The 12,651-nt window shown below is 46.9% G+C and overlaps 1 protein-coding gene across 1 annotated transcript in view; it reads right to left on the reverse strand.

The window, feature by feature from the left end:
- Positions 1-481: 481 nt before the first annotated feature.
- Positions 482-12,651, reverse strand: part of LOC147018790 (phospholipase A and acyltransferase 1-like) — a 72,436-nt gene continuing 60,266 nt past the window's right edge. Inside the window, exon 4 of the mRNA XM_085898833.1 lies at positions 482-914. Coding sequence (XP_085754959.1) covers positions 819-914 — 96 coding nt within the window. The 3' untranslated portion in view covers positions 482-818. The remainder of the gene's footprint in view (positions 915-12,651) is intronic.

Here is a 12,651-nt window from a genome sequence, read left to right on the forward strand (position 1 = left end):
CCAGGATGCGGTTGCAAACATCAATCATCGACGAACTCTGCTCCAGCCAATGGGAGCTCGACGTGAAGATGATGAGCTGATCAATGGACATTCGGATTAACCGTGACGTCATTACGGTTGAACCAATCAGCATCCAGCTTATTGAGACCTGCGTATAAAGCACGCGCATTCACTTCCTCCTTCACTTGCTGCGATTTTTACCCTGAAGAGTGCAGCACGAAAAGCTTCGGTCACTATTATGTCGTGTTTGTTTGTATCCATATTCTGTATATACGTTATCTGTTATTATATTTACAGTTATTCAAATTTGATGGACATGTGGACAATTCTCACAACAACAAAGCAGTATCACATGACTTTTGAGAGGACACGCTTTTACTAAATGATGGGGAATTCTGATATAGTTCAACATGAGGGAGATTTCAACTATCACTTTATCAAGGTACTCACTTTATTCCTTTTTTTTAACAAGTTGAAGCTATCAAATTAGCACATTTTTATTCAGAGTGTGAAATGGATATGTATGCTCCTTTGGCTCCTCTTAACTGTCGTGCAACCTTTTCCCCTCCGAATAAACATGTTGTTCCTTTTTTAAGACTGTGATTAATTATTCTATATTTCAGCATCACAGATGATTGTTGATCCAGGTTCATCTGACACAAAGTGTATGACACTCTGTTTACTTACATTTGTTCATTTGAACCATTCCAGAGGCACCAGAGCAAATTAGCGAGAGTTAAAACAATTTTTTTTAAACAAAACAATCCTCTCAAAGCCACAATCTGCAAACCTTCCTTCAAAATCTGTTGCACCTTCTGCTATTGCCTTTGTCGTGAAAAAAGCTGGCCTAAAATTACAGCAATGACTGGAGTTGCAGCAACAACAAAGCCTATCATTTGCTCGGCTTGGGTAGCCTACAGGAGGAAGGGAAGACAAAATGCAAATAAAAATTAGGACCAGGAAGTGGCATAAACTATATTTGGGCTATAATCTACATGTATATGTGTATATATATATATATATATATATATATATATATATATATATATATATATATATATATATATATATATATATATATATATATATATATATATATATATATATATATATATATATATATATATATATATAACCGAAAGAAATAACTACTCGAAAGAGTCGACGTTCTGTGTGCATTTCAATTTCAGCATGTGCTTATATAAATATTTAAGTATATATATATATATATATATATATATATATATATATATATATATATATATATATATATATGTGCACGTACATATACATGTACATATATATGTTGGGATTCGTACCTTTTTTAAAAAGCTTTTTGTTTCTTCCCAACTCAATTCACTCACTTGCAGTTAATTAAAATATATTCCTGCTTGCTGTTCCAAAGGAACATTGTGTAAAGAGCTAAGGAATATGGTCAACCTTGAATGATCTACAGGAACATTGTGTAAGTGGATTTGGGAGTAACTTCAGGTCCTCCTCATCTTGCTTAATACACAGGTGTTGAAAGGACATAAAGCAGTTGGTAAACAGCTGGTCCTGGGATGAAAGGAAGGACGATTATGTAATGAAATTTGTTTAAGATAAAACCGTGCATATATGAGAGAGTGACTCGACCATTAGGGCAGAGCACTCTCCGGGTTACCTCAGTTGCTAATTGGTGTACCTTGTGTCTGCTTTCAATGTGTGCATATGTTTGATAGATAATAAACAGTTTTCTCTCAAGTACATCAACGTCTTCATCCCTCAGTAAAGGGTGATCGACGCCTCGACAATTGGTGCAGTGAACAGGGGCGAGACGAGGTGGAGGAGAGGTGGGAATGGACACTTGGTGACCAAAGAGAAAAGCCGCGGTGACCAATTTGAATAAGATAAGCCTTTGTGCTGGGGAGTTTAAATTATATACTCTCTTTTTCACCCCAGGTTTTGTTCATCCCTGCTTCTGCCCCTTGTCCTCGCCCAAGAACCAGTAAAGATAAGTGTGGAGAGAATTGTTTATTGTCTATCAAAGGGTGTCTATCTTAAGGTCCGGAAAGGGGAGTTTGAGCGCCAAGGGCATATGGCTGAGGCTGCTTAGTCGGACCAAAGAAAAACTCCATGAAGGGTTCAGCAATAGTGATGGGAAACAGATCAGGAAAACGAGAGGAAAAGAAAGAACCTCCTCGGGATACCCCTGCTTACCATATGTTTAAATTACATGGGATGGTAGCAGTGGAACAAAATGATTGCTGGGCAGAATGGACGGTTAAAGACAGCTTAGCATGGCCAGAGGGCGGGACCTTTGACCTGCCAGTAGTGCAGAATCTGTGGGAAGAGTTGCTAAGTCGCCATAGACCAGTGTGTCTCAAGGTGGGGCGTGGCAATATTATGGTGGGGCATGAGGAATTCAGAAATAATGAATCAATATATTGTTGTGGATTCCCGCCCCGTCGGCGTGCGGGCGACCGCTTTTAGCTAATGGCCGCCGCACGCCCACCGAACGTAGCAATCCATTCGTAGTTTTCGGATCAACGCCGAAATCGAGCTACGGGTGTTGTTAACCACACCCCAACCTTGTCAATGGCCTGCGCTACAGGGTCAATCGCCGAATTGTCGATTTACCTAATTATTCGCGCGGGCAGACTGCCGAGAGGTTGTACCTCAACGGGACCTGTACGGAAACGAGCCGCTTTAAGCAGCTCGTTACGTTTGCGATCGCAGAGCGATTTATCGCCAAGCCCCGTCGGACCGATTATCTTATCGGCTATTAAAAACCAGCTATTATCCCGAACACAATTATGGCAGTTTAATTAAGGGAAAGGACGCAACGAGCAGGTGAACATTCAAACAATGACATTTATTTGTCACGTATGCAGTCAATGAAGCAATGCAGATATGTACAAGCACGTATGCAATGCAATAATTGCAACGAATGGGGGGTAGGGACAAGACAAGAGCAAACCAAAGACCTGCAGCCGTATCTATTTATTATGTACACAATCACTTAACCACAATTCTACTTCGCGGACACGGCGCCACAACTTTCATACAAAGAAAACCCTTGGAAAGGAAAGGGCAGAACGGGACCCGTAGGCCTTTAATGTTCGTGGAGCTGGGGAGACCGAAAGCGCTCCGTGAGACCGTGCTGGTTACCTGCCACCCTCGTGGTGACTCGCTGGACGACCCTCGACGTCTCGTCAACACAGCAGCTGGTGTGGTGTCGACGCGGTTTGGCCCAGGCCATGTTGTGCGGCCTGGTCGATCGGGCCTAGCCGACGACGCCTCAGAGGAGCGAACGGGCCTTGCTCTTTTAGAGTTGATGCTCTCTTAAGAGCCCGCTCACTCCTCAGCGTCGCACGGACCGTCCCGGGGTCCGATCACCTCGGACCGTTATGTCGCTGGTTGGCGACTTCTCTCCGGCTGTCTCCACCGACCCACAGTTCAGCACTGTACTGCAGGCTTGGCTGCTCTCCAGGCTGCGCTGCACTCCGACTGCAGCTCGACTCCAGACAGACTGCCCGCTTGGCGTTCCAGCGCGCCTTTTTATGGGGTATGGGAGGCGTGCTTGATCTTCCACCCTCAACCTTTCACCCCCCGCTGGCTCTGCCCCTTTTGTCATTTTGATCCGATCTCATCGTGAAATGCGAACGTGCACGGACGTTGTAGGAATCATCCTTACCACGCGGACATTGTAGAAATCATCAGCTCCTGCCCCAACGAGGGAGTCCCCGCGTCTGTCGCGGAGATGCTGTTCGTTGGGATTCGCCGTTGCTGGCGAAAAGATGGTGGCGCAATGGAGATGAAGGTGAGGCAATGTTGTTCGTTTGTGGAGATGTTGTCGAGGAGATGGTGAGGAGATGTCGTGGTTGGCGCTGTGGTGGGGATGGCGTGGTTGTTGAGATGCGGTTGTGGTTGTTGAGATGCGGTTGTTCCAAAATAAAGATAGCAAAAGAATAATACTACCTCAAAGATCACAGCCCGGTTACATGAATAATTCCCGTTAGCCATCGGTGGGGAAATCTAATCTGGACACACACTTATCGACATAACTGATCTCTGGGAAACCTGGATGGTGTTCTGTGAATTTCCACAACCGTAACAATATGATCGCTTTCATAGCTCTGCACTTTCAAATTTTCAAAAGTTTGAAGCTGCGACTGATGCCTCATAGCGTCATAACTAAAAACTGCTTCACCACGCCCTTGTTAGCCAATCCGCCGGTAAGGCGTGCCCTTGATCAATTCAACGCTGTTACGTCACTACGACTCGCTTTTCGTCAAGGGGAATTCCTTATATGTAGTATATACTGTAGTGTCTCCAATCATGGTGGGGCATACGATTTTTTTGAAAATCAAAGTGGGGCGTGGGACAAAAAAGGTTGAGAAAAAGACTATCCAGTAAGAAAACGCCAGTGAATTGGCAGGGATTTGGATTGTGGCAGGAGGAAGCAATTAAGAGATCAAGCACAGCCAAGCAATTAACCTTGGCGGGTGAGGTGCTGAAGCTTCAGCATCAATTAGAAGGTGCAGAGCGGCAAGCTGAGGATGCGGTAGCATCAGTGCCGGCACCTAGCCAGATAACAGGACATGGCTCATCGTCTGTCTCGGTGTCTGCAGCACTGGGGCAGGGCTGCTCTGACACCGATATAGTACTATTGACACTCCAACCCCCGGCATATCAACCACTGGAACTACCTCAGTCAGCTGCACAGTATCAGCTGTTTATGATGTGTGTGTGGGGGGGAAGTAAAATAACTCAAGGAGCGGTGCCCCCCTCCCATCCCCACTTATCCCATGCGAGAAATTGTTCCAGGTATGCCAGCAGTACCAGCAGCGCAAGGCAGAGAAGGGTGAGATGCGCAAGCCGCTGTAGTGGTATATCAACCGTTTACAGAATATGAACTGAGATCAATGAGTGACAGAATTTTAGAATGTAAAATGAACCGCGGATGATTCGTGAAAATAAAGCAAAGGTTTCTCGTGATCACTGCAGCTGAAAACAACGAAAAAATGTGGCCGGGGGGAGGGGAGGAGGATACCCTGCTGTGGAGTGAAGGAATGTGTGTGCTTTGCCTGAAGGGTAAAGAGTGGACTGCTTGTCTTCAAGCCCACAAACTTGTTCCGATCGACTTGAGAAAAATTTGATTGTAGACAAAATTGTTTTGATATGAGGAAATTAAAATGAAAAACAAACAAAAAACTAGAACTACGTTGTCGATGGCACACCATCACATATTCCCGCGCACACTGCTTTGTCCAATTAACGCAAGGTGAAATTTTATCTTGCAAAATGGATTGACTATTCTTTTCTATTCGATGTGCTTTATGACCAAAGACTTACTATGGTTACTAAATCAGAAGTCATTGTAAGCATGTCAACATTTCATGAAACATTAATTTAACACTGTCCAGCAATATAGAACTGTGCATCAATTTAATCATAGGAATGAACTGTGGATAATATTAATTATAAAAATCAGCCCCCATGACCCCACCCCTCTGGCCCGGCCCCTAGGGGTCATATCAAAAAGCCGACAGTGCTGTGCACTACCACATACATATATCTACTATGTCCCAAAGTTTCAAGTTCCTATCTCAAACGGTGTAGGATGAGCTATTTTGACCCCCTATCTGCTAAGCACCCCCTACCCCCCCAAGCACCCTCTGATCATCATGTGTTTAAAAAAAATATGTTGTTAAATATATAACTCATGAATATATTTGATTTACAAAGCTATAAGACAATTTTTTTTTTAATCGACTCCCATGACCCCAACCCCTCTGGCCCGGCCCCTCGGGGTCATATCAAAAATCCGAAAGTGTTGTGCACTTCCCCATACATTTTTCTACTATGTCCCAAAGTTTCAAGTTCCTATCTCAAACGATGTAGGAGGAGTTACAGGGTAAGACAGACAGACATATGGACGGCGGAGATAATCACAATATTCCCGCTTTTCTTCGAAAGCGCGGGAACAACAAGTGAGGCGGGAGGCAAGAACACACCCTGCTGTGAATTTTCCTGCTTGTCAGGCCGTGTGCGAGATTTGCCTGATAAGGGTGAAAAGAATCTGGAGGCAGCTCATCTTTGAAATAGTGGACAAACTGGTTTTGGAAGAGAATTTTTTTTTTGTAAAAGTGAATGAAATAAGGAAATTAACCTTTGTTTGGGAAAGGGGTTGAAGCCAGAAGAATTGTTCGATTTTTGTTTGATTGATTACAAGTGCACTGTAATCAATGGTGAAAACGACAATTCTTTGAGCAAAACAAAGCTATTATGGCATCAATGTGAATGGTTCGTTTAGTTGCGGCAGTTGGCTAGTTTGGTTGCGGCAGTTTGTACCATGACATGTTTGAATGAGGAATGAGTTAATGTGAATGAGCTGAAAATGATTTAAACCACTCACAATGGTGAAAAGCATTTTTCTGTGCGTGACGGCTGTGGGCTGTGGACATAATGCATGCGTAACTGAGCCGGGCGTGGAGACTGAATGGATGTTTGAGGTGAGGGGTCGCCTGGTGCTGAGAAGCACCAATTGACATGCGGGCGGTCATGCCGAGAGTGCCGTGTCATGGTATGGAATGGAGGGTTTCACAGTGAGTGGAATTTTGCAGAGGTGTTTTTAAATTACACGTTAGAATGTGGAATGGTCTTGCTTGGGCCGCCATGCTGGTTGGCGAACCCGGTGGGTGATTATTGTGGAGCTCCTGCTGTTATCGCTGTAGGGAGGTTTTGTGTTCAGTTCAGTACATTCTGGAACCTCCATGCTTTGTAGTTAATTAGAGAGAGGTGTGCGAAAATATGTATTTGCTTCGTTTGATAAGAGCTGAAATGGCAAAGTGCATTTCAGGAATGGGTATGCAAGAGGAGTGTGGTCAAGGATTTGGTAGCAGACATATGCGTGTCTCGTGAGTTTTTGGTGCAGGGCTTCAATGGGACATGAGTCATGAATCAAAATGAAGTTTGTTTTCACATTTGGGGCAAGCCTTGTTCAGGTGAGCTTCGGTGGAAAGCAGGTGAGCATTGCATACATAACATATAGATGAATTTCATACATAATATATAGATGGTACATCACTGCTCATGATGTTAAATTCGCAAACAGGCGATGGATCAACGTGCGTTCAGCCCCTCGGGTGGACGTTGATTGGGTGCCCCGTCGACTAAGATCTCATGATATCCTTTGGAGAGAGTGGGCAAGTTATTGCAGGCATAACGTAGAGTGAGACATAGACTGGTGATCCGAGGTTGAGGTCAATCATGTGTGTTTTAATGACTTTGTTTAAAATGAAATTTTACCGCGGTATCTCAAATTGCACAATTTGAACTTGTGTGAATTTACCTCGGGCTTGTGGATAATAGCAATGGTGAATGAAAGTGAAACTTAGGTGAAAAAAACAAAAAAAAATGGTAGAATGAACTGAACCCCTGCACTGTTTCACATACTACCCTTTAGGGGGTGCTGGCTGTCAAAGGCCATGGAGTGCCGAAGGCCGGGTTGCAGCTGTGCAATGCCCAGGTAACATATTGTTACGGCTGTGGAAATTTGCAAACACCATTCAGGTCCTGTAGGTGAGATATCTCTTGTAAGTACATGTGTAGGTAGCCCAAACCAGTGGTATAGAGGGAATTTATGTGATTCATTCGGGCTGCGATCCTCCAATTAGTCGTTTTTCTTTCCCTATCTTTTATTTCAAATGGAAACCGTCGACGGACGTCGAAGAAGGAACTACGAGGACGCTCGGTGGGCTTTTCGCGCCATTATTCTCCGCGCTCGGTGTGGTGGAAGTGCGATCCGAGCCGGGGGTCAAAGGTGAGAAAGGGTGGGGGCCTCTTTTTGGGGGAATAATTCTCTGGTCTTAGCCAAGGACTGAATCCCCCGGCCCCCGGACGGTGCGGGGTGGAGGGAAAGCGCGAGGGCACGCCCCCTTCGAGAAGCTTCTCCAAGAAGCTCGAAGGGAGGCGGGGCCGAGAACGGGGCGGGGCAAAAGGGCGGAGCCCCGCGCGATAAAAGACGGCCACGGCCGGGCGCAAAGGGCGCGGATTTTCTTTCCTCTTCAGTTGAGTGGTTGTTGGTCTTCGGTTGGTCGAGTTGGTTCGCGAGTGAAGTTGTCTTCGAGGCTTCCTGTCTGCTTGTCTTGTCGGGGGAAGAGGTCCTGCGCTCGTGGCTTGGCGAGCGACCTGTGAACGGAGGCATGGACGGGAGACGTGGCGGCGTCGGTTGTGAGGTGGACCTGCGCGTCCGGACGAGAAGTGCCGGAGAGGGTTCGCCGGCCGCGAGAGAGAGAGGTCGGGGCCAGGCGCGGCCAAGCTGACGGTCGCGGGAGAGGGACTCACCAGCCAGACAAGGGAAGTCGCCAATTCTTTTCTTCATTTCTTTTGGGTTCTGTGTGAACGTGTGTGTGTGTGGCGCCGTGTCTTGTAAAGTAGTATTGTTTTAAGTGTTGCCGTGTGTACGCGTTAGTCGGTCGTAGCTCTGTATTGTGGGTTTTGTTTTACATTTGCTTTTTGTACATTGATGACTGTGTGCTATATGTGTGCTCTCCGTGTGCCGCGGAATAAATGTGCTTGTGTTGAACTGTTTTCCCATTTCGCTTCGTCTTTTCTTTAATTGAACCTCCATCTTGCTTCACGTAACGGGTTCGTGGTGGGCTCAATGGGCCCGATAATTAATCTGAACCGTCAAGGTCGACGATAACTCCGCTCGGTTATCCCTGTAGCACGGAACGAGCCGCTTAAGCGGTTCGTGTCCGGAGTCGACCTGTGGCGTGGTACAACCCCTCGGTAGGTTACCCGTGCGAGTACTTAGGTATATCGACTTTCGGCGATTCACCCTATTTCGCGCGGGTAGAATGCGGGCTGGGTTGTGGTGAGGTTAAACCCCCACCCGTGACTAGCTACTTGGCGATAGTTCCAAGAGGGTCACGACTGAATTGTCCGTCCGGTGGGTGAGGCGGCCGCCATTCGAGTTGAGCGGCCGTTCGCATGCCGGCGGGCGCGGATTCGCAACACTGGTGTCCGGGAGTGGGATTCGAATCCCTCCCGCCTCCAAGCTAAATTCACGGGGAATCGGTTCAGGGGTGAGAGGAGCGACCCCCGATTCCCTCCAAATTACGGGCGATTAAAATTAACCCTTTACGAGAAATAAGATGGCGTTTCAAGGCGAGCGGGTGCCCGGGGTATAAATGTATATGTGTAGAAATGTAGGATCCATGGCCCGGGTCGGTTCTTTTTATAATTATAACCCCACCACTAACTGTGGTCAGTGGGAGCGGCTTGAGCACAAACTTTGCCGGCAAACGGAGTCGCACAATGGCAGCGCGATCGCACCTCAGCGCAGCACGGAGCGGGCTGATATTAATAGCACAACTAACGGCACAGCACGAGGCGTGAGCTCCCAGTCACCGGTTCAAACCACTTGGTCACGGCATGTGCCATGGCAGGCGTGGCAGGATGCCTATGCGAGCATTGGCAGGCTTCAGGCACAATTGGGGGATGTCTTGGAAAAGGTGAAGCGTTATGAAGAATATATCGAGGAGGTGCAAAGTGGAGTGGACGTGTCACAACGGCACGCAGACGAGCTTCAGAAAAATTACGTGTACGGGGGGACACAGCGATTGGACGATTTACTGGAACGAATTCGGTGGCAAAAACATGACTTGGCCAACAGAGTCGACAAACTATGTGGGAAAAAGAATTTGGTAGTGTTTTATACCCGTCAGTTGGAATATGCGAAGAGCAAACTGAACAAAAGAATAGAGGAACAGCAGATTGGTATCTCCCAGGATAGGAAACAATGGGAGGAAGAATGGAAACAGAGCTCGAAAAGAAACAAAAGGAGCATGACTTGGAAGTAAAACAACTAATGGAAAAATTATTGGAGGAAGCAAGGCGGTTCAAAGAACTGGAGGGGAGAGTGAGGGAAATACAGTTGGAAGAGAAAGAATGTGAACATGATGGGGAGTTGGAACAATTGAAGGAAGATATAAGAACAGGCAATCAGGAAAGAGAAAGCCTAGAATGGAAGATAAAAAGAGGAGAGAGACAGCTGGAGGAAAGGACGGAAGAATTGCTGGAAAAGTCTGAACAGTTCAAAGAACTGCAGGGAGAAATGAGGGAGGAAGGAGAAAGGAAAACAAAGCTAGAAAAGGAAAAACGCAAACAAGATGGGGAATTGGAACAACTGAAGGAAGAGGTCAGATCAGGCAAGAACAAAAGAGAAACCCTGGAAAGGGAGATAGAGATGGGAAAGAAATATCAGGAAGAACTAAAAGAAAGCGGGGATGAAGAGAGGAAGGAAAAATGGGAATAAATTTCTGAGTTACAGAAACACCAAAACAAAGAGACGGAATTACAAAACGAGTTGAAGATGGTGAGAGATGAAAGAACGACAGCAGAGAATGAAACGTTAAGGAACCACACTGAGCAGATTGAACAATTAGAAGCCAAAGCAAAGTCGGAGTGTGCGGAGATGAGAAAGGAATTGGAAAAGAAAGCTTCTGAGTTACAGAAACACCAAAACAAAGAGAGGGAACTACAAAACGAACTGATGGTGTTAAAAGAGGAAAGGAAGAGAACGGAAAATGAAACGTTAAGAAACCACACTGTACAGATCGAACAGCTGGAAGCGAAGGCCAGACTAAAGAATGAGGAACAAGAAAGAGTAATGAAGGAAGAACGAATGAGACAGGAGAAAGAAATAACGAGATTGCAGAATGAGGAACAAGGAAGACAGTGGAATAGGAAATACAAAGAACAAGGAATGAGACTGGAGAAAGAAATCCGTCAATTAAAGGAAATAATGAGATTGCAGAACGAGGAACAAGAGAGACGGTGGAATAAAAAACTGAAAGAGTATGAATTTGAAACTGAACGACAAAAGGAAAAAAATAGGTTGGAGTACGAGGAGAAGTTGAAGGAGCAACGAATGAAGCAGGAAGGAGAAATGAGGAGATTGAAGGACACAACGAGATTGGAGAGAGATGAACGAGAGGAACAATGGGATAGAAAACAAAAGGAACATGAAGCAGAGGTTGACCAATTGGAAGAAAAGGCAAGGCTGGAGTGCGAAGAGATAGACAAAGAACAGCGAATGAAACACAAGAAGGAGATTAACCAAATGAAGCAAACCATGAAACTGGAGAAGGAAGGACAGGAGAGGAAACAAGGAAGGGTAATGAGAGAACAGCGAATGAAGCACAGGAAGGAAATGAGCCAATTGAAAGAAACAATGAGATTGGAAAATGAAAAGTAGGAGAAACTGTGGGGCAGAAAACAAGAACAATGTGAGTTGGAAATTGAACAACTAAAACGGGGAGCGAGATTGGCGTCCACGGGGATTGAAAAATTCCGGAGGGAGAATGAAGAACTCAGAAAGTTCCGAGAGGAGGAACGGCTCAAAAGGAGCCAAGAAATGGAACAGCACAATGAGGTGGGATGTGTGACAGCACCACGGGGAATAATGTTCGTAGTGCGGGACTTGATTGACATCACTCGTCGGATGAAACAACAATTAGGGCAAACCCTGAAAATGGAGACAGTGGAAATAATAACGGGAGCCCGGGTGACTGAAACGTGTAAGACGAGACACGAGGTGACGACGTCCGAAAAAGCAAAAGAGACAAAGATCCAGGAAGAAACTAATAGACACGAAGAGACAATAGAAATAAAATGTATAGAGACTCGGGAGATAGAAAAAATAGAGGAGAGACTGCATGATAAAGACGGGGTTAAAGGAACAGAACACACACACACACGGAGTTAGTGGAGGACGATGAGGGGGAGCTCGGGGAATGTGTCGTGACCCGGTGCGAGCAGCCGGATGGCCTCCTCCAGGAACGAGGGGAGGGAGTTTGCCCCTCGAAGCTGATCACGACCAGGTGGGTTCGGTCGTGCCAAGCGGAGTTGAGGGGAGGAGTGCTGCGAACGGGTGCACGCCGAGCTTGGGGGGTATAGAGGCCCCGGAAACCTTTGGGGTGGCACAAATCCCCAGTGTGGTTGTCCCTGTGTGTGTGGTGAAAGGTGTGAGTGCGCCCCCGTGTATGGAAGCGACCCCGTGTGGGAGTGGTGTGGTGGCAAGTGTGCCGAGGTGCGTGCTTCCCAGCACGCCATGTGTGGATGAGACACTGCGGGCGAGTGCCCCCGCGTGTGTGAGTGAGCGGCCGAGTGTGAGAGAGACCGTGTGTGTGAGAGAGCGGTATGTGAGGGAGATGACGGTCGGCATGCGTGAGCACGCAGCCACGTCTCCCGGTGTGAATGTGAGTGTGATGGAGTGGAGTGTGAGCGTCGTGACACGCAGGTGTGCGTGGAGTGAATGGCGACAACGGCGACAGAGAGACGAGCGCCGGGTAGCGGCCGTAGTTGTTTTGAGCACCGTGCCGGGTTCACCCAGCAGCGAGCGCGAGGTCCGTGCTGTGCAACAAACGAAGCCGCCACGTGCTCACTTGCGGGAGTGAAGCCCGGTCCGGAAACGCCAGCGGTGGATTTGCCGATCCCGCGGACGGACAAAGGTTAGGCAGGTAAACGAATTTGGACCGGACGGGTTCTCCACGCGAGCGTGTGTTATGCTCCAACGGGCAGAGCACATGTGTTCGCGTGGGGAGCCCCTCGGAGTGCGAGGTTTGCTTTTGGGGTGCGCAGGGTGACGTCATGGCTGCA

The sequence above is a fragment of the Eptatretus burgeri genome, chromosome 10 (assembly GCF_056783735.1).
Source record: "Eptatretus burgeri isolate ZD-2024b chromosome 10, Ebu_testis_v1, whole genome shotgun sequence".
Taxonomy (NCBI): domain Eukaryota; kingdom Metazoa; phylum Chordata; class Myxini; order Myxiniformes; family Myxinidae; genus Eptatretus; species Eptatretus burgeri.